The following is a 23088-nucleotide window of genomic DNA, read 5'->3' as shown; positions in this document are numbered from 1 at the left end:
ATGATTAATGTGCCACAAGATTTCCCTAGACGTTTATGACACCTTTAGGAATAGATACGACAATGACTTTATCACATGGAGTCACTTCATACTATCTGCATCTCTCTTAATGATTTATATATTCAGGAGTGATTTTATCACTAGTACTCAGTAACGTAATAAATGAGAAAACTCAATGGTCTGTAAATTACAACATTGATTAAAGTGATTACTGATATAACTCTTACATGACTGTGATAATGCTTGCTTATATTTCAGGACAGCATTTACACGTTAATGATAAATCTACTGTAGTGTTTAGAAATACTTTGCAGCTTTAATCAAAATGTAAACATTTATAAACAGATAAGGTTTATTGTGGTCGAAAATCCACTCCAGAGCCAGCTTTGTCTTGAAGTGTGAAAGCAGCATCACTCACCCCCTGATGTATGTACTCATCAAGGTAGATCTGCTTCTTGCCCGCACTGAGACCTGTTTTGCCTTGTTGGGTTTCTCTTGACCAAGCTGTGGAGGAGTCTTGCTCATTATAAATCCCACAGCACTGTGGTCGCCTAGTGGCTGACTGCATAACGAACTGAAAATCAAGCACCGCTTCATAAATAGTATCCTGTCTTGAGGCATCTCCAGCATAATTATGCCTCCTGAGCCAATGAAGGAATTTTGTGTTCAGCTGCTCCCGTTGTAAAAGGCTATCATTAACATGCATAAAGGAAAGGGAGCCTTTTTTGTTTTGGTTTGGTTTTGAGATGCCAGGGTTACACTTTGAGCTTGTTTTGTCACAGTGATTACCTTTTCTTCTTTCTCTCTCCCTCTCTCTCCCTCCCATCTCAGGTTTCTGACAGATGTGACTATGTTTTTGTCAATGGCAAAGAAATGAAAGGCAAGGTGAATGCACTTGTGAACTTCACGTATCAATATCTGAGCGCTCCTCTGCAAATCACGGTCTGGGTTCCACGCCTGCCTCTTCAGATCGACATTTCAGACACAGAGCTGAGCCAAATAAAAGGTTGGCGAGTCCCTGTTGTTTCCAACAAGAGGTGGGTTTGAGTTGCTAAATTTCTTGGGTGTTTTTGTAAAATGAACGGAGCTGATTTTAACTCTTAGCAAGAACAGCTGCAGCACCTGCACCCAAAAGGCAACATCTTTCCCTGAGGAACAGCAGTACTGGAATCCGCACCTGGTGTACCAGATATCTGAAGATATAATAAAGCTTTTAAAATATGTGGGATTTTTGCTTCTGTGCCTGTGTTTGTTCTGTGCGGCAGAGTACAGTGCGGTGCTCTGCTGAGGACCACTTATAGTGGTGATGGTGTTCAGACATACTAACTTAGATGAAGAAGTGCTATAGCCATTCGTATGGTGCTTTGTCATGCGAGGTAGCCATAAATCAGCAATGTTCCAGCAAAACAAGGGAGGGCTGCTATTCGAGGGGGTGCTCTCCATTAGCACGCTAATGTTAGTTTTCACTAATGTTCTTGAAAATATTTCTTTATGCTTCATTTTCTTATGAAAAAAGACCCACCAGAGACAGCGATGATGAGGATGAAGATGAGCGGAAGGGAAGAGGGTGCACTCTGCAGTACCAGCACGCCATGGTGCGAGTCCTCACACAATTCGTAGCTGAGGATTCTAACCCTTGGGGCCACCTGAACTACCTGCTGGGCTCAGACTGGCAGTTTGACATTACAGACCTGGTGATGGATTTTATGAAACTGGAGGATCCTCACGTTGCCAAGCTGCAAGAAGGCAGGATTTTGATCGGACGGGAAGTAGGAATGACAACAATGCAGGTACTGTGCTGTAGACTGCCACATTCTGCCATTCCAATAGAGAACCTGTGTGGGGCTATAAATCCAACAGTTCTGCTGTTTTGAAACAGGTTAATTTTTCATTACGTTCCCGTGACCTTCTAGAGTGTCACACACAATGTTAATGCAGTGGCAGTGATGCAAGCTAGACAAGGTCCAAGACATGCAGGATGGCCAGGAGGGGTAAGCCATAGAGCCTTCAGGGGTGTTTAGGAGAGGCAGCACTTCCAGGGTTATTGAGAAGTCAGAACTCTTGCCCCAGATGGATGCAGATTACCACCAGTCAGTTGCTGGCCACCCTTTTGACTGTTTCATACAGAGATCTTAAGTTGTTCCAAGTTTTGACTTATTTAAGCATTAATTCAGGAGAAAAAAAACCAAAAACTACTAACCTCATTAATAACCCTGAAAGGCACAAGAGGCCAAGACCATTTCCTAGTTCTGTCCCAGCTGAATCTTTACTAAAGCCAATGCACAAAGAGTGGGTATAGCTAATGTAGGCTGTAGGTGGGAGATGGGGAAGGTCAAGAAGACAGTATGTGCGTGAACCAACTATCCTTAGTTCTCTAAAGATAGCAGTATGGCCCTTAGTTTCATTAAAGAAAAAGGAAATCTTACTACCTTCACGTTCCACCTGAAACAGAAAAAGTAGAGAAATGAGAATTTCCAAGCGAAGAAGTGAAATTAAAATCCTGGATGTTGCTAGCCTCCTTTTGAAATGGTTGGGAAGTAAATCTGATGAGCTGCTTGATACTGGGACATAGAATAGAAAGGAAGAAAGTTTTGAATCAGCTCTTCTAGTGAAATGATGCAAATAGCATAAGTGAGATAGTACAGCTCTCAGTATTGGATGCAATGTTCTCAGCCATAAACTCTCTATTGAATGTTTATCTGACCCTGCTAATGAAATCAGACTGCCTTTTCAATGTCTTCTGCCATTTCATTTCTACGCAAAAAGCTCTGGAGACAAGAAGGGATGATGACCTTAAGAAAGATTATTTTAATTGATCAGCCTTTTCCTAAGCTGGTTATTTTGTGTTTTTCCAAAGGTTTTGTCTCCTTTGTCCGACTCCATCCTGGCAGAGAAGACAGTGACTGTGCTAGATGACAAAGTGACTATAACAGACCTTGGAGTCCAGCTGGTGGCTGGGCTTTCGCTCTTTCTTCAGCCAAGTGCAGCAAGTAGTCGGGCTATTGTGGCTACAACCATTGCCCAAGAGCTGCTTCATACTCCTAAGCAGGTAATGTACACTCCGTATTTACTGTTATTGCCTTTTGGAATGGGGCACTGTTTAATCAATGTGAAGTACAGGTGATAATTCATAACAAGTTTAGAAGTTAGACTTTGAAGTGGCACCTGGCCACGGGAATTGCTTTCCTCTAGAGGTACTCTGGAATTGTCTTCGCATTTCTTTCTTTCAAATACGGACTTAATCTGCAGTGAAAGTTCCGACTACACTCAAGTTTAGATTATTCACATTTTTTAATTTTCTTTAAATGATGCAACATCTGTTATTTTTGTGACACAGTCAGTCTGTGGACAGTGATCCTTATTTGCTAAATGAGCATGCCCTTGTTTTCCATGCCAGAGAGCACAGAGCTCTGTGTGTCACAACAATTTAATATTTTGAAGAGCTATAAAATAGAGGCAGAAGATAGCCGAAACATCTCTTTTCCCTCCTGGAGTCATGGCAGACTGCCAGGCTCCTCTCTCCTTTCATATTTTAGATGGGTTTTAGAGGGTTTGTCATTAAGTTCATTAGGGTATCACTGTGCTGATCCTACTTAATTTAAGGCAGCAAATTTCCATCTCTGTAAAGGGAGTCTTTCGAACAGCATGTTTCAAGTCACAACCTACATGGAAAAGAAGATTGGAGAATACCGCCAGATCAAGCCAAATAGTTGTTCTGGAACAGATTAAAACCAAGGGTCAGTAAGAGTGGAACAAGCTGTGTGTTCATAGCTCTTTCAGTCAGTTGATTTGAAGAGTGGGACTGGGGACCATTGAATTATCTCTGCCCACAGCTCTTTTCTTGCAGAAACTGTATTTCATCTCACATAGGTAGAGAGAGATCTCAAGTCAAGTTTTATGGCCCATTTTCATGATTATTGCTACCTAATTTTCTGGAACATAAAAATAATTTAGATTGTTTTATAACTTAGTGACAGGAAAATATCCAAGCTAGAAGGACATGTTGCCCATCTGTTCCATTTACTGCATCCTGTAAACATAAGAATATTATGTAATTAACCCATTTATACCCTTCTCCAGGGCTTAGAAGCCATCTCTGACACGCTATCTTCAGACAAAAACTGTAAAAGCAAAAGCTGAAGCACGCGTAACCCAATTCTATTAGGTAGTACAGAGCACCATTTGTCCTGCAGTACCATTGGAAGAATGATGGCTCTGATTGCAGATAAGAGAGCTTTTGAGACTGGAAACGTTGCGCAGATATATTGTCAGCTTCTCAGGTTTGTAGATAATCTGTCCTGAGTATGCAAAGATATTTATCAAGATCAGGTTATGGCAGGTTATGACAGGGCATTTCAGTAGCGCACGACATGGCATCTCATATTGTATTTTGGCACGGTGAGATGATATGATGCCTCATTGAATATCACTACAATCAGCAAGTTATGAAATAATACAAAAAGTAAAAATATGTAAATGTGGTTTGCTTTGAAATTATCATCATTATCATTAACATCTCTGTTATGGAATGATTTTAGTGAAATGTTTTGTTAAAGCTGATGTCCTTTTGCAAGGTAATTTCAGTTTTGTCAGAGCGGCACGTTTCTGATATAGAGGGACTGGGCATATCGGGCTCCCATTCCGAGTGATGCCTTCGCTTCAGGGACTGCTGAGCAGTGAGGGATGCTGCTGTCTCTGCTGTCCCCTTCCTGGGCCTGCAGATAGCACTGCTGCATCATGCTCACTGAAGATACAGACTGTAAAACAAGAAGCAAGAGAAAATCAAACACCTTTTTCTCAGTAAAAGATGTTTAAAAACTGTTCTTTCTTCTCTTCACTCTGTCTGGCAAAAAGCAAGACTTAGACTCTATTAGACAGCAGTGGAAAACCTGGTGGTTTCTACACAAAGATCTGTAACACCCAGGAAAATCTGGTTGCTTAGTAGCAGTCCCAATTTAGTCATTTTTTTTCCCACTGTTTCTATGCATGGTATCTTCTGTCCCAGTTTCATGCAAACGTAGAGCAGCATGTTCTCATGGAATCCCACTTCAGCCTCTGTTTCTCCTTCCGTCTCATCCAGTCTGCAGCCTGTGCACTCCCACTGCCGCTGCTTGTCTTTCTACCGCCTCCTCTTCACCAGGAGAAAGACAAGTATCCTGCTTGCTTCCCAACAGAAGGCCTTACTGGGAGCATCACTCCTCACGTATTTGTGAGGATCAATTCCTGCTCAAGCAGTGTGTCTGCAATCCTGATCCTGGTCACGCCAGGTCCTGTGGAACCTGAGCACAGTCCCTCGTTACTGGGCGCTTTCACAGTGGCTTCATCCCGGAGACCTGAGCTCATTCCACATACTGTGCGGTTCACTTCCTACCTCATCACAAGCCACTCATTTGTCCTCAGGCCTAAATCTTACTCAGCCTATAGACAGGACTTGCCCAAGGAAGTATTGAAAAGAGACCTTAGGGACTTCACAAATAATAAGAGAAATAGATTTTCCACTAGCAAATGCGTTGAAGGAAATAGTCTGAGCATAGGAGTGGCCTATCGAGTCACATACGTCTTTTCATTTGCAGTCTGATGAAGGATAGAACATTTAAATCGCTTGCTCTTAGAAGAATTCATGCAAATGTAGAAATGCTTGTGGCTACATTTTGCAAGAAGAGACTCGTGATTTAGAGTATACCAGCTGAGATCCCTACAGAGCTGGAAGTTCAGAAGGCAGGTGCTGAGTGTTTTCTGAAAATCAGACCCTTTTGAAAGAGAGGTTTCTTCAAGAGGATGGCCAGAACTAAGCATATACTTAGGCCTTCATTATTTGTGTCTTTTCCTCTCAAACAAATTTATTAAAAGGTCTAAGTAACTCATGCAAACCTTACTGATGCAACTGAAAATCAAAATAACAGTTAAGATAGCTGAAAGTTTTATTTTTTTCTCAGCATTGTTATATGGAAGAAATAGTCCATGTGATCCTAGCCAAATGTCTTCCTTGGCTCGACTTTAGCACCTTCAGTAGCCAAGCTGCAACACAGATTAGCAAACGCCCTTGGGTAATTGGTGCTCTGGTAAGCATGATATTGTCCTTAGCAGATTAATCAGTACATCTGTATAGTGCAATGGAGAGCATTATACAGATTGTGCTATTACACATCTTTCTAATACAGGAATTAATTTAGTATTTTTACATTGACTCGCTTTCAATGACTATAATAACTAGATTATTTCCTTGATTATAGTGACCACATCTGCATAAGTAGCACAAAGCAGCCAAAACACAAGTCCTGAAAAGCTGGTAGTTTCACCAAATACTTAGCAATCTAAAGTAGATAAACTAAATTCTTTTATCTTGGATGCCTTAAGTTATTTAGCTTTATCTACAGTTGGGCAACGAATTAACTGAGGTGATGAGGTGACCTTGAGGGATGCTGAGCCCATAATCCCTTTCTTTTAAATCAATGGGGAGCTCATTGGCATTGAAAAGTGAATCAATGATTCAGGGGCCTAAAAATAAAGGCAGGTTGACCAACCTTTAACTATCAAATTTGAAATATCTTCCCAAAATTTGGGAACTGTAGCTCTGAGCAGTCGTATTTTTAGCAGCCGCCTGCTCAGGTAGGAGTGCTGTTCCGTTTGGCTTGTTGGCCATTGTTAAAATCAACAGTGCCTTCTTAAAGACCTCTCCAAAATGTAAATAAAAGAAAACGTACAGTGTTTTAAGTGCTTTCTGATCTGAGTGAGCTTCAAGGACTCTTACATTTCAGCTGGCTCTGCAGGGAAACTCACAGTCATATCATAGCTTTTTCATTGCCGTAGGGTATTGCATGTGGTCTAATGAACTGAAATGAGGGAATGGATGGAGTAAAAGGAAGAAAAAAAGAGAGCCTTTAATAAATAGCTCTGTGTATTAATATATATCTCAATTCTCTGGGAAACTGCAGACATTTTCTTCACGGAAAGAACCACTATGTTAGTTCTTTCTAAAGGCCAAATTCTTCTCTTTCTTAACAGTGACAAGCCCCAACCCTTTAAGGTCATACCTAAACTCAGGAAGTGTCCTCCAAGATATCAGCTCTCACCCTGATAGAAGGTGAGGGTGCTCAGCACCACCTGAATGAGGGCAACAAGCTAAAATCTCTTGCATGTCTCTGCCTTTTCGGTTGACATGATATAGAATCACAAAATGGTTGGGGTTGGAAGGGACCTCTGGAGATCATCCAGTCCAACCCCACTGCTAAAGCAGGTTCACCCAGAGCCGGTTGCACAGGGATGCTTCAAGGTGGGTTTTGAGTATCTCCAGAGGAGGAGACTCCATAACCTCTCTGTTCCAGGGCTTCACTTTGAATTCTGTCCTGGTTTAGCTTATGTCCTTCATGCAAACCAGTTCTGGGAATTTACTGACATCTCACAGTTAAGTAACAGATATTAGGAGTATTTTTATGGTGTGTATTCATTACCCCATTCTGGCAGTGTAAATTACACTTAAATTGTATTTATATCTTCTTAAAACTGACAGAGCCATGTAATGCCTCACAAGGGTGACAAAGGAACTAAGCAGCATGGGAAGGGGAGAAAGGATTTATTGTTAGGTGAGATTCTAAATTCTTCCCTTGCAAATACAAGCAAATTCCCACTGGAAAGGAATGTCACATTAGCAGATTGGACAAAAAGGAGAGAAAGAAATACACAGTAGGGGAGAGCATGGTTTGAATTAAGATCTGAGTCTTGGCTGTCTTTCATTTCCACATCATAACGATCAAGCCCAATTTTTGCTACACAAGCCACAGGCTTAAAAATAAATGCACTTGTAATACTTTGATATTTCATGTGATAAAATTGCTAGGAAAATGCATTTCAGCCTTCGAGTCCTCAGACAGAACAATCAGAGCTGGTCTAATAGAAGCTGCTGAGAACAATATCCCCTTGCCTTTATTTGAGGAAGGGATGTATTTGTTTTCTGCAGAGCCATCCAGCAATCCGTTTCTTTCCTTTGGTCTCCCTCCTCACTCCAGGACTATTGCAGCTGACCCCAGCAACTGAGGGCTTATTCACAACTACTTTTATTTGAGCTTTAGTGAATGAAGACCATTAAAAGGGCTCTTTATTCTCAGTGTGGAATAAAATCAAATATACTGATCAGTCTGCACATCGGTGTTTCTAAGCAGCAGAATTCTCTAAAATGCAACCAGTCCTGCACACTGTACTCCCCTATTTTTTTCTTGAAGAATACAGGATAGTTTGCCCTGGTATCAAGCTGACCCCGTCCTTTTTGAGGAGGCAGTGAAGGATGCTTGGTAATCACTGACTGTGATGCTACAGGTGGGCTCAGTGGAACGTCCTAACATAAGCAGACTTTCAAATGTTGTGTGATGCTTTAAAGGGCAAAATAATCATCACTTTGGCTCCCAGGTAATGCGTGTGAGTCCCAGCACAGTGGGACTCATTAGATCTCTGTATGATGGGCTTTCTACAGAGCTTCCAGACCAGCTCTGCTGCCTGCATTCAGTTTGCCTTCTGAAGTGTGAGCCTTCTTGTTTTATCTAGGTGGAACAGACCTAGCCAGCAAACAATAGTGCCTGAGGTAACTCATATAGCAGGATTTGAAGCCTTACAGGTTAGGCAATACAGAGCTCCTTGGGGACTGTTGGTTTCCACTAGTGCCATGTTTCTAGTATACCCTGGTAATTTCCCCATTGTTTTACCCACCTAAACATAGCAGTGGATTACAAGGGAGCTAAAACTACTAACAAAAAGCAAACTGCAAGTTTGTCCAAGAAGGTTTATCAAGTGGCATCATTGAACTGATAAGCAGCAATGTAATTCAAGGCCTGAAAAGGTGGTGGAGCTGCAGCAGATAAAGAAGAACTGGCCAACTTGCTGGTCTGGCATGTAGTTATGCCTGAAGTGGAGGAAAAGAACAGCAAAGGCAAAAGGGAAAATCTAGGCGAAATGTGTCTTCATAAAGAAAGTTTTTATGTGCTTAGGAAAAATGTGATATTTGATAATCAACAGTGGTTTTGTGAAGCAGTTTCTTCCTCTCCTCTGGAGTGCATTTTGCTATCATTAACATGATCAAATGTACATTATCTGACTCACTTCACATCATCATAGTGACTGTATATATCATCCTGTTCTGTAAGTGTGTAGCTGTGGTTCATTTGTTCTGAGAATGCAAGTGAGTGTGTGTGTGTGTGTGTGCGCGTGCATATGTGAAAGAGGGGAAAAAGTGGAGGAAAGAAAACTGGAGAGCCAGATAATACCTCAAACTATTTGTTTATGCTTCATAATTAATGGGCACAAGCATTTGTCACCTCAGTGTTGAGGGCCTCAAACTAGGGCAGCAACTTTGCAGGTAAGAATCCTCCAATCCATTTTCATCTGCTGATAGTAATTGGAGGACCTTGTCAGAGATTCGGAGGGGATTTATTGATGCGGTACATAGGATTTGCAGAAACAGCTCTTTGAAGGACATGGTACTAAATCATTTCTTTGTTTCTTTCTTTTAGCCTTTCAGAATTTGTAATCATTTGGGAAATTCACTTTCTTCCCCTGCCTTCATCTTTCCTTTAACAATGTGTGTGAGAGGAGATGATCTCTTGCCAGACAGAATATTTGAGCTGATACAATATATTTCAGCAGGATTTGAGATTCTGTCTCTCTTTCTCTCATTTGTTTTATTTCCCTTTTAATTAATACTGTCTATAGCATAATAGTGGAGCTGTTGGAATGGGTCCAGAGGAGGCTACAGAGATGATCCGAGGGCTGGAGCACCTCCCATATGAGGACAGGCTGAGAGAGTGGGGGTGTTCAGACTGGAGAAGAGAAGGCTCAGAGGAGATCTTATAGCGACTTTCCAGTACCTGAAGGGGCTACAGGAAAGCTGGGGAGGGGCTATTCATAAAGTCTTGTGGCGCTAGGACCAGGGGGAATGGGTATAAACTGGAGAGGGGCGGATTTAGACTGGACATAAGGAAGAATTTCTTCCCCATGAGAGTGGTGAGGCCCTGGCCCAGGCTGCCCAGGGAAGCTGTGGCTGCCCCATCCCTGGAGGGGTTCCAGGCCAGGTTGGATGGGCCTTGGGCAGCCTGAGCCAGTGGGAGGCACTGTTCTCCCCCCATGGCAGGGGGGTTGGAACTGGATGATCTTTAAGGTCCCTTCCAACCCTAACTATTCTATGATTCGAGGTTTCTATGATTCTATAAGAATGACAATGTTGTATTGTGAAAAATTTGTTTCTTCTTATGAAACAAATATCTCTTGAAAATAAAAAACACCCAATGGTGGCTGAAAATCATGACTCAGCTGTTGCACACCTCTGTTATCTATAGTAAATCACACGTGTGCCTGCGAATTTCAGCTTACTGCCATTTCATTTTTCTGCTTCATAAAACCAGGAATACAGAATAGTGGAGAAATAGTGTAAAGAATAAAAGTTGTTTTAAAGTTGCTTACTACTTTGTCAAATTCTAGCTATTTGGGCTGAATTTTTCTATGCTCATCATCTCCTAACCTGAAAGGTGCCTGAGGACTGTTAAAGCAGGAAGGAGAAAAGGTAAGAAAACCAAACAGAGATATGGAGGTCTTGAAGAATTCAAAGAATATATGGCTCCTCGTAGGTGTTTCTTTCCCATGTCTGGACAGAGACCACAGATCCCTTAGAGGACCATCATCAGATCTGGGGCTCTGCAATGCTGTGTTTGGCTGTTAGGGACTGCATAAAGGATTTAGTAATGTAAATACTTCTGTAGAGTTGTGGAACTATGCAAGTCCCCCGGAGAGCTGGGAGGAGGCATAGGCCTTAACCTTAAGTATGCAAAATTCTGCACTTACTTTCTCATTCTGCTCCCTGAGCGTCAGTACCACTGGCAGACAGCGCCAAGCCTGTTGTGATATATGCTTGAAATTAGGCTGGTGGTTTTGCCTTCCGTAGGCTGATGAAAAGTGAGTGTATCTTGCAGACCTCCCCAATGATATGCAAGCCTGTCCTCTTGTTCTAGGGAGAAGAAAGGCAACAGGGTGTTGAATTGCTGGAGGAGATGCATCTCTTTCTCTCTGCACGTATCCATTATAAAGAAATAATCCTTTACCTTCCCACCTCTAGGTTTGCTCTGCTAAAGATTTCTATGATATAAATTTAGACTGTGCCCTGCAGCTTTATGTTTCTGTCTGTTCAGCCATTTCAGGATTGCTTCTCTAATGAAAGATCAGCTGTTTTAATTTCCTTACTCAATTCACCCTTCCCAGCATCTGAGCTACATTGGCTCCATTTCAGCTGTTTGAAGTGCATTTGAATCACGGAGAACTTTGCCTTCTTCCCTGTTGTGCCATGACTTATTTTTCTTCTTTCAGTCCCTCAAGAACTTGCTGATAGCACTTTGGAAATCAAATATTCAGTGTAGTTCAACCTTCTGTGCAGCTAAGTGCCCCTTGCTGTTTTCATTGAAAAGCTTTAAATTTGACTGGAAGGGTAGCAATTCCCTTTGTTTATGACCATAGCATAACAAATTGTTGCCAATTGAAAAACATATTAGGTTGTAAATTTGTATTATGACTGGATGTTAACAGAGTGGCCATGTTTTTTTCCCGATGGTGATTTTTAGTCCACTTGTTCTCACGTACCCAAGTGTAAAGTTATTAGGGCCATCTGCGGTTTAAGCCTGGGAAGAAAAGAACTTCAGTTTTGTGTGAAGTTGCACTCCGGCAATCTGCCCGCGCGTCTGCTGGCTAAACAGGCAAGACATAGAGCAAATGAAAAAATAAAGAAATCTCCTGCAAAGAAAGCTACTGAGACGTGGAGAAGTAAATATCTATATCGTCTGGAAAGGATTTCAAATGGCAAAGAGCTGACCTGTAGCTTTGTGTTTGCATCTTATGATGACTTCTAACAGTGCTACCTGCAGAGAACAAAGATAGTCCAATTAAATCCAGGCCATTTGTATTTTTATTGTAGAGATAATACCAGAATCCCCATTCTGCTCTCCTTGACACAGAAATGCAGTGGACTTCTAAATTATATCAAGGATAAAGTGTGCTTTACTTTGAGCAAACCTTTCTCCAGCAAAATGGCAATTGTTCCATGAGTCTTCTTTCAGGTGAATGTTCTGCTCCAGCCATTTTCGAGATACTGTGGTGGCTCCTTATTCCTGCTAAGATTTTTATGCCTTGTTTAATTTGACAGCTCTCTGTGACACCTGTGCATGGGGAACATGAGGAAAATAAGTGTTCTGTCAAGTGCCTCTAGTAATTTTTCTGGTTTGTCTCTTTCAGGTTTTGTACAACAGGGATGACTTTTTTTTAATAAATCATGTAAATTGTAGCTTGTTAACGGGCACTTTGATATTACAGACCTCTCATATCAGTTATTATATATGTTCTTTTGCAAAACATTTACAGGAAGGGTAACAGTGGAACCTTTCTTGAAAAATGTGACCAATTTTCTGCCCCATCAGTTGAAGCTTGGTTCACTTTAAATGCAGTGCAGAGCCATTGTCTTCCATTTCCTCCAGCTGCCATACAGAGCTGGGAGATTGATGAGCTGCAATGGTTGAGCTGTTTTATTTAAGACCCTGTCTTTAACCATATCCCTCTCCTTTCAGGAAGCTGTAGTAAGCACCTGGATTCAGTTCAGTGACAGCTCTGTTACTCCGCTGGACATTTATGACTCTAAGGACTTCTCCCTTTCTGCAGTATCGTTAGACGAAGCTGTGGTCTCAATCCACCAGAACGCTGCCGTTAAATGGCCAGTTGTGGCAGCAGAAGGTGAAGGTCAGGGCACGTTAATCAAAGTGGACATGATGATTTCTGAAGCCTGCCAAAAGTCCAAGAGGAAAAGTGTCCTGGCTGTGGGGAACGGCAATGTCAAAGTCAAGTTTGGCCAGAATGATGCAGACTCTGATACAGGTGGAGATTATGATGCTGATGAGATTGAAAACCACGCTAGCGACCGGAGGCACAAAGTGTCAGATCAGGAACGGTATGGCCAGGATGGACGATATTATGGTAGCTCATCAGCAGAGCGAGAGGAAGGAGCCATGAGGAAAGTCAGCACCACAGCAAAATCTGTAATAAAAAATAAAGTAATTAAAAACAATAGGCTGGATGGTGGCAAACTCTCAGATGATAGCCAGCTGCAGAACATTCCTATTGACTTTACCAACTTCCCTGGTCAAGTAGACCTCCCAAAAGGCAATACAGGCATGGAGGAAAATGACCTGGTGCAGACACCTAGGGGCCTTAGCGATCTGGAGATCGGGATGTATGCTCTGCTAGGGGTCTTCTGCCTGGCAATTCTAGTCTTCCTAATAAACTGTGCAACATTTGCACTGAAGTACCGTCACAAGCAGGTTCTGGTGGAAGGACAGGCCACCATGACCCATTCCCATGACTGGGTCTGGCTGGGTAATGAAGCAGAACTGCTGGAGAACACAACAGAGTCATCACCTCAGCAGGATGAGCACACAACCATTATCGACCGAGGCTCGGGTTGCGAAGAGAGCAACCAGCTTCTCAATGGCAGTGCTCAGAAGAACATTCAGAGCCAGGTTCACAGGTGTGCTGACTCAGGGGGCAAGCTTGGAAAGGAGCAGAAATCTGAGCCTTTACATTCACCGACATCTAAACGGAAGCGGGTAAAATTCACAACGTTCACTACCATCCCACCTGATGATGGTTGTCCTACTGTCAACTCAATCCTAAGTAGCAATGACGATGACATTAAGTGGGTGTGCCAGGATATGGACCTGGGGGACTCCAAAGAGATACAAAACTACATGGAGAAGTTCAAAGTGTAGCTCCTTGCTGGTTTTTTGGGTTTAACCACACCTTGATGCCTTCAGTTCTACAGTATATATTGGGACAGAAGAGGGGGAGGGGAAGGAATCACCAGGAGAAATGATGAGGCAGTTTTTATAATCAGGGAAAGAAATTTGCCAAACGGTCCATGGTTTGTTTTTGGTTTTCATTTGTTTTGTTTTTCCAGCAGTTATTCTGCTACTCATGGATTTATGAAGTGGATTATAAATAGCAGAAAGGAACAAGGAAATGGTTTGATCACTATGATGAACTGGGCAGGATAAGGTTGTGAAAGTTTATTTTATGGGTCATACAAGTAATAATGATAGTAATGTCTCAAAGTACCAAAAATATTTGTAAAAAAAGAGAGCTTATAAGAGCATGAAAAGAATAAGCCAGACAAACAATAACTTGTCTGTATTTCTGATAAAACATCATACTTGTGGACATATGACCCACAAGGACACTTCTTAAATTGTTACTCAACCTGTTTGGTTTTATTCCTTCATTTGAAGTGATGATGAGTCTTTGGCATTACACATGAAGGAGGAAGAAATTACCTGGTATTTTTATTTTTACTTTTTTGTTTGTCTTGTAAATTGAAACAGAATAATTTTCCCTCTTGTGTTTTTCTTTTAAGTATCTTAAAACCAGGAAAATTTTCAGTTCACCAAGTTCACAGTGGACCAAGAACATTCTAAGTTAGCAATGAATATTCCCCTGTCATTTAAAGAATGCAGGGGATAAGTGTTGACTAATAATTTCCATGTGGTGTCTCTTCTGAAAGCATAAGCTTCCATTGTTTCACCTTAGCTAGAACTGTGTTCTGTTTGGAAGTAGTATTCATTTTACTTTCAGGTTTGGATTGTTTATTTAGTTGTTCGTTTGCAATTTCCACAACCAAAGTTCCCATGTTTCACCAAGGGAAGAAGGTGCTGGGTTATGTTAGCTTTTAGCAGGAACAACCGAGAGGAGTGCCCCGCTGGTGCATTTTAAATGTACCTGGAATGGAGACCATCACAGGCCAAATATGTACAGCCTGGATTTGGGGGTTTTGCCAAGTCCATGAATTCGTAATTTTGTTCTGTAATGTTCTGTTTATTCTAATGTCACCAGCTGTCATCAAGTTCTGAAAGCTAGAAGAAGAACAGAGAGAAAGACACCGATTGTCCCCAGATTTTTATTTCCTTATACTGCGAGAGCTGGCCTCTGGACAGACCGCTGGGAGGGAGGGAAATATTGCTGAAGCAAGATCGAAAAAGCTATTCTGTAGACTTTTTTATTTTTTTTTGCCATCGGACCAGCTGAGACTGAAAATTTTAGACTAGATTGTAAAAGCCGATGTTTGGAATAAACAAATACAAACCCAGTGATAATTCTGAAGCAAATGCAAAATAGAGTTGTAGATTCATTGTGTAATCTGGCAGGACTGTGTTGACTCAGTGCCAGTTTATGCTAGTGGAGGATGCAGATCAGAATCTATACAATGAGGAAACCACTGTCATCCAAAACCTTTTGTAATTGAAAGGAAGATGGTATATCCAGCCTTTTGGAAAGCAGTATTATGTCCTGACTGTTAGCCAGAAGCACTTGCATTGTCCTGTCTTTACCCATGTATTTCTTTTTTTTTTTTTTTTTATTACTAAACTCAGTAGTTTGGTTTTTTTACTTGGACAAAACCAACCCTGCCACCCAGTAACATAGATGGATGTTTTAACAAGATATGCCTAGTATGCATTGTAGACTGAAAGAATGTAATATTTATTTATACATGTTATACGAATTGTAATTAAAATGCTTTACATGGCTTGACAAATTCACCTCTCTTTTCTGAGGAGAGGGTCTCCTGTCATTTCTGTGTTGAGGTATTTCATCCACTGTCTATCAGCTGCAACAGAATTTAAGCTGCTTTTTGAAGGGAGAAAGATAAAGATGTATCCAAGTTTTTCACTGCTCTGACCCTTCTTTGGCGAGCTGCTTCCCCTTCCCACCCAGCATGTGGTGATGATGATGGATGGCAGGAGAAGACAGCAGTCAGACACAGTTCGTGGCAGTGCACAATTCATCTTGTTCCTCCTCATGCCTACCATCAGCAAGAACAACTCCAGGACTCTTTGCTTTTGATATGTGCAACTTCTGCGCAGCTCAGTCATAATTAATTAGGTTGCTTCCCTGATTGATAGAGTAGGTTCAGATGGAAGCAAGTTTCACTGAATCACAACTGACATATGCAAAGCACCCTGTATCCCAAAGGACCCCAGGCTGCTTTACAAGCTAAGCACAGTGATGCATCAGCCACACCTCAGGGATCACTATATCTTCCTGGGAAAATGCAGGTGTCTCTGAGGTGAAAAAGGCATTAGCAGCACAGAGCTGCAAAATACAACAGCAGAGGAACAAGACAAATTGTATGGAGCAAAACTAATACACCATGGTAGCACAGAATATTATTGTTTAAAGTGCATTTTTAAGAAGGCTGTTAATGTGCTGTTACAGGGGCTGTTGAGCAACCGAAGAAGACTGGCTTCTCCAGTAACCCACGGCTCCCAAGCTTTTTTTGGGATGCTGGTACAGCACTGGCTGGAGAGGAAAGGTGTAATTACTAAATCACTGTTTCTAGTCCAGGCATCCTGAGTTTCCTCTTTCCTTTTGGCAGCTGAGGCTTTATAGGATCAGAGGAGAAAAGGGTATCTCCATCCAACATAAACAGCCAGCTCCTGAAGAAAACCTTCTGAGCAGAATTCATCTTGCTCTCTATTTTCATGATGACGTGTGTGCCTTTCCTGATCTTGCTATCTCACCACATTATCTAAGGAAAGTATTCCACAGTGAATGAAATTCCTAATTGACCTCCTCTCCAAAATCTCAAGTACTTTTATCAAGAAAGAAGGATGTCTTCGTTGAAATTAAAAGGGAAGGGGGTAAGAGAACCAAAGTTTCCTGTGAAAAACTATTTTGAAATTCCTTTTCAAAACCGGAGATGTAAATTTCTGTTGAAAAACACTCCTGTATTAGTGTAACTCAGACTGAATTCAACATTCCCAAAGAGGAGCAGAGCTCTTCTGTTAGGAATAGGAAAATTATAATTTATTTATTGTTTCAATATTCATTAAAATAGTCACTGGGTGGTTTTGCTTTTTGTTTGTTGTCTGCATGTATAGTTCTCTTTTGTCTGTCGATCCAGACTAGGCTGTTTGTTTGAAATAACTCCTCTTTGGAAAAATATTTAATATACAGTGATGATCGTTGTGGCATTGGCCAGTACACACATGATGCCCCCTTGGGAGCACGATCTCATTGACTGCTACCCATGTGTCACATCTCAGTGACAATATTTTGTCATTATGTTGGAATTAGAAAAAATAGTCTCTGTGGAGTCTCTCCAGAGTGGGTGTTTTCGGAGGCTTGCACACATGGATCCATTGACCACAGCGTGCAGCGCTGGCTCGGACACTTGGCATTCAGAAATACAGCAATTCATGCACGCTGGAGATCACCATGGGCGTTTGATACAGTTCTGACTAAGTCTTCATCTTGTCTGTGTCATAATAAGCACCTTGGAAACGCTGATAATCATATACAACAGCCAACGTGAGGACTTGCATGGCTGAAGTGAGAGGCTTAAAAGCGGTTTCTCAAGTGCTGCAGGACTTGGGGCGATCAGCGTGGGCTCTTTCGCTCAGCAAACAGAATGGCAATATTACTTCCCTGAAGCATATAAAATGGGTTTCTCTTCTGTTTTTTTTCACTAATACATGCCTGTCATCGATGTCTTTTAGTTGTCAACTAATGGACTTCAGCTGCCTCCACAGTGGCACCACAGTGGGGTTTTGAGGCTGTAAGATGAAGACACCTGACGTACTGCCTCCATCATATTGCAGCAAAGAAGATGAACCACTGCTCCAGGTTCTGTTCCATATATGTAGGTTTGTTTGCCCCTGCCGTGGAAGTGGGTAGAGATAGGGCTACCAGGAGTGCTCTGGAGACTTGGGTGGGATGGGGACAATGCCTGCCTCTCCTGGCACAGCCTGCTCTCTTCCTCAGCAGCAGGAATTGTTTCCTGTGTATTGATATTTCCTTTACTATCACCAGCCAGCCTGGCTGTTCAGGATGCCGTGTGTACCTGCTGCCCAGGTCTGGGCTGGCTGAGCTGCAGAGAGGCTCGCTGTCTGCCCTGGAAATCCTGGTGCTGTGTTTCTCTGCACTCTTCGTAGGTCTTAATCCCAGAGGAAGCTTAGAGGAGGCCACTGATTTTGACTCCTATGACTCATGGCTGAGCAGGAGCATGTCCTCAAAATGGCATGATCTTTGCAAAGGAAGTCTGTATTTGAGGAGACAACAGAGAGAATTAAAAGGGAATTAAATAAAGAAAAAATCTCGGCCCTGCCTTCACATTTAATTTTTCTGAACCTACAGAACATGGTGCTTCAGAGACAGAGGCAGATACTGAATTTTTTCAATTTATCTTCCACCGACCAAAAATTCTGTCAAAGCCCAATTCTGAGTGAGCCACCGTAAATGATCATCTCAGCAGGGAGGAAACCACCGGGCTGTGAAATATCATTTATTTGAGAAATTCACATTGGGTCAAATGCCAGGATTTACATTTCTTAAGCTTCGCTGTGCCGCAGTTACAAAGGCACTGGGATCGGGTGCAGAGAGCTGCTCTGAACATCACTCTTGGCAGCACACCCTACTCGCCAGATGAGGGAATCTGAGTGCCAGGGGTGCATGGCTGCAAAGATAACACGCTGCAAGGTACATTTTTCTGTCAAGGAGCCAAGATGGAAATTCATTAATAATAATTTGCACTTAGAGGAGAGCCTTTCATCTGAAAATCTCGGTCACTTCCAGTTGTTGGTAAAGGATAAGAATGTGAGCTGGCTGAAGGGGCCCTGCTTTCAGAAACGAGACAGCACAGGGTGAATGCTCCCCTTCTCAAGGTCCAAGAGCACACTGGGAGGGATGTAGTGAAATCACCTGGTGCAGCCCAGCCAGCTGCCGGAGAAGAGAGCGTTTCAGTTGTTGCAGGTGAAGGTCAAGCATTGTGTGAAAGCTGTGCAGCTGGTGGGGTGGTGCTGTGTGACAAGAGGCACCTGTGGGATGGGAGAGAGGTGGGTGCAGGAAGAGGAGGGGAGAGAAGTGAAGCTCTCCTGTTGCTGTGAGGTCACCGGCTACTGGTACAGAATGGATCTTGGTGAAAAAATGCGTTGTGCAAGATTTGGGTTTATTTTTTTTATTACTGGGATGTGCTTGAGGGGAAGGAGCAATCTTTTTGCTTGCTTAGCCTTCCCGAGTTTGGGAATCAGTAAGAGAAAATGTGAGTTGGTTATGCCTTGGGAAGGGTGCTGCTGAGGGAATAAGTTTGCCTGATACATGTGCATGGAAATGCTTCATAGTGCAAAGTCAACACAGCACATCCTGCATCAGATGCTGGATCCCGAATCCTTCTGATATGGTTAGCTGCCAGGAAGTCCATATTCCCTCAACCAGTGAGCGTGCTGACTCGCCCTCAGCTTCTGGAAATACTTTGATGTTGATTAAATTTGAGAGATGACCTGAAAAAGGCTCTTTCTTTTGGAAAGCAGGGATGCTGTTAGTTCATGGTCCTACATCCAGCTTGCTGGGTTGGAAACAGGACAGTGCTTGCACATATATTTCTTCTTTCCTTCTTGCCAAGCTCCAAACACAAGTAGACATAGGAGCAAGTGTGTTACTCTGTTGGAAAGACTCCTAAGCTGGATTTTAGTGCTTAAAAATAAGCTGTCAGCAAAGATGCAGCAGCAGACAGAGATAATGATGCAAATTACCAGATAACTCTCCCTCTTGATTACTTATTTTGGACAAACTCAAACCCATTCTCTTTATGCTTATGCTAGGGAAGGATTAAAGCTCTTTGTGTGAAGCGATGGTGTCAAAGTCAGCCACGAGCAACTTGGAGACAATATGTCTGATGCTCAGCTGAGCCACATCAGGTTGCAAAGACACCCTGTGCTAATCATCCCCTTGGCTGCTGGAGGGGTTGTTCAGTGCGCTATCGGGCACCTTGCAGCCAATTGTGCATCTCTCTGGAGGTGCAGTATCATGCTTAGAGATAGTTAGTAACTACCTACCTGGCTATCCTCCTTCTCTATGTTTTCTCCTTGAGCCTTGAGCTTGTATCTGGAGGTTTTCAGGCAGCCGGTTTCCACTGTGCTCTGTGGCTATTCGGGGTGCAGGGGACACGGAGGTGGTGTTGTGCCCTGGCTGCTGGAGCAGCTTCTGAGCCTTTTGCTGTCAGCTACCTGCAAGGGTCAAATTTGAACCCTTGAGTTCAAATAGTGGGAGTAGCAGCTGAATTCCTGTAAGACACAATTTAGGTTGGAGTCCTTCAAAAATTGATTGCAGCACCGTAATAATGTGGGCGCTTCTGTCTGCCTATGAATGCAGGACAGGAGGGAAATCTTACAGGAGGCTTTTGCTGGTTTTGCCAGTCTCGCACATGGCCTAAGAGGCACCTGGCTGTGAAATGTCTGTTCTGCCATCGGCCATATCAAACTCCACTCATTCGCTGCTTGTTTCTTCCCCTCTTGGCTATTTTTAGCTGCCATCTAGCTTCCTGAGGCTGCTGGTTTGACTTTCTGCATTACTAATAAAAAGCCACTGGCACGAATTCGTGTTATTCAGATCTCCTACTGTAGACTTTGAGGAGAGGGAAGGTGTAAAAAGATGTGGATAGTTTATGTTGTGGAACTGAAGAATAAGAGCCAAGTCCCATGAGAAAAAAAGATAAAGACTTAAGTTGTAAAGGCTAGCATTGCTTTCTTCGTTTTCCTTCTGTAATTTATGTACGATTTCCCTGACTGTTGTGGTCTTTCTTGGTTTGGAGTCATAATTTTCCTGGTTTGAGGGTAAGATCTACGCAACTCTCCTGAGGCTTAGGATGGCTCTTGTTGCGTGGAGAGGGAGCAGCACAGCACGTACCAGAGCCTCCACTCTGTTGATCTGTGCTGACACCTGAGGAACACTCTGATGATCAGTACTGCTGGTAAGGGCTGTTCATATAGCTGATAATCTGGCTGAATGTGATAGTGACTTATTCTATGGACAGGCCAAAATGTACATTTTCTGATGATGGGGAAGACTGTGATTCCCAAACTGAACTGTACAGCTTTTGAGGCTCCGGTTGGACAACTGCACTGCGGGCAGAAAGCACCATTTGAGACAGACGGGCACCCAAAATGCTGTGTGGCTAAGGATTGTCACTTCAGTGTCATTTAGTAGCAATCGCTATAGGAGCAAATTATCTGGGGACTCTTCTTTGGTTATGATGACACTATACATCTTATAAAACTGAGCTGAGGTTACCATAATGATGAGACTCTATTAATTTAATATGAAATTGCTACAGGGCCTTTTCATGGGTTGTCTGAAAAGATTAATATTCTTTAGTAGAAACACTTTGGCAACTCAAGTCACCATTTCCTATTCTTCCGCTCCACCCCTGCGTTTTGGGATCTGCCATTTACTTTCTCCATCACGCCTCTAGGTTCGTCATACCACATCCATCAGCATGGCAGGAATTTTAAACACTTTTGGTATATTTGCAAGTGCTTCAAGAGCGTAGTGTCTGCTTTGTAAGGCATTGCATCTTACTAGTTTAAAGCCTGTTATTACAGAAACGGTTTAGTGGCAATTAGGAATGGTTGGAATCAATGATCCAAGAGGTCTTTTTCAACCTGGTGATTCTATGAAGAGGGAAATGGCAGGTCTGATAACCTACAACTTCAGGGCTTGTTGGAAACCCACCAAGCAGACTAAAATGGAAGTTTTCCCCAAATGTGGAGCAAAAGGGATTTGTTCCCAGTTAGGAAGAAACTACCATTTCTAAATCCAGACATATTCCCCCATAGAGGGAATGCTGTTCACCGCAGCATTACCCATGATTACCAGAATTCTGCAGTGTTATCTGTAGACCTGCCCTTTCCCTCAGGTAGTACCAAGGAGACCCAAATAGCTACAGTCAAGTACGTGTGACTGAGGGTTTCACTGCTGCATGAGTTGCAAATAGCTCTGAGGAAATAAGGGAACCTGTGTGTCTGTGCTCCAACTTCAACATCTCATGAGGCTGCCCTGGTTCCTGCTCTCTGAACAGAAGCCTGTGGACTCTGGTGATAAAACCTGACACTTGTGGTTAAAGGGAAGGTGCCTAGAAATGTACTAAGGAGGTATCCAGCTTATATCAAGTAGGAAGGAATTAAATATTTATAAAAAAAATGATGAATGTGTCATTCTGAGAAGTGGCTGGAGTGGAATTATCACCTGGGATAATGTGTGATCGTGAGTTGAGTGCTGTGGTTCAGCAATGAATGGTTACAAAGTGTAGCATTTCCCCTTAAGTTTCACAGAGCTTCATATTCATGCACGGCTGTGAGAACAGACCTCTTGTAATACAGGATTTTGGAGAGCCTTCCATGTTTCAGGTTTCCTCCTGGCAGTCCTTCCAGCAGCATCATCTGTCCATGAAGTAATTGCTATCGTAGGACTCATATTTATTCAGCTGCTACCTGTAAAAGCAGCAGATCAAAACACGATTCTTCTGTTTAGAAAAGGCTAAAGACACAGAGGTGCATTTTTTCCCCTTCAAATTTTCTCCCCTGCTATCTACAGTGGGGTCAAGCTGGGCTAAAAAATCTAGTCTAGTTAAACTGAAGTAGCTGGAAGTGCAAGGCTGAAGATGCAGATGTTCAGTGCCTCTTCTCAGTGCCATTCTGTTCATCAGAGCAGGTGTGGGGATGTCCCACAGTTTTTCAGTGACCCAAAGACTGCCATGGTAAGCTCATCCTGTAACTGCAGTCCGAGATGTGGGACCTAGGGGCTGAGGCGATGGCATGGGGGTGGCACCTGGAGGGCATGGCCAGCTGTACCGTGTTTAAATATTCCTGCATTCGTCGGGTCCCTAAGTAGAATCACGTAGCTTGGGTGGACCTGCAGCAAGTTATGCGTAAGCTGCTGGGGAGGGGGAAAATACCTCCAGTACCTGAAGGGGCTGCAAGAAAGGCTGGATATCAGAGAAAAATTCTTCACAGAAAGAGTCATTGGGCACTGGAACAGGCTGCCCAGGGAGGGGGTTGAGTCACCTTCCCTGGAGGCGTTTAAGGAAAGGGTTGATGAAGTGCTTAGGGACATGGTTTAACGGAGTGTTAGGAATAGTTGGACTCAAGGATCCAGTGGGTCCTTTCCAACCTGGTGATTCTATGATTCTATGAAAGCTGGGGAGGGGCTGTGTAAACTGGAGAGGGGCAGATTTAGACTGGACATTAG

General features: G+C 42.7%; 1 protein-coding gene across 1 annotated transcript in view; it reads left to right on the top strand.

The window, feature by feature from the left end:
- The window catches only part of TMEM132C (transmembrane protein 132C), a 215950-nt gene extending 202105 nt beyond the window's left edge, over positions 1 to 13845 (top strand). The window contains exons 6-9 of the mRNA XM_054082172.1: positions 832 to 1037; positions 1517 to 1790; positions 2858 to 3049; positions 12591 to 13845. Coding sequence (XP_053938147.1) covers positions 832 to 1037; positions 1517 to 1790; positions 2858 to 3049; positions 12591 to 13784 — 1866 coding nt within the window. The 3' untranslated portion in view covers positions 13785 to 13845. The remainder of the gene's footprint in view (positions 1 to 831; positions 1038 to 1516; positions 1791 to 2857; positions 3050 to 12590) is intronic.
- The last annotated feature ends 9243 nt before the right edge of the window (positions 13846 to 23088 follow it).

This window comes from Cuculus canorus, chromosome 17 (assembly GCF_017976375.1).
Source record: "Cuculus canorus isolate bCucCan1 chromosome 17, bCucCan1.pri, whole genome shotgun sequence".
NCBI lineage: Eukaryota > Metazoa > Chordata > Aves > Cuculiformes > Cuculidae > Cuculus > Cuculus canorus.
Note: the sequence above shows the minus strand (reverse complement) of the source record. Positions and strands in the feature narration are given on the sequence as shown.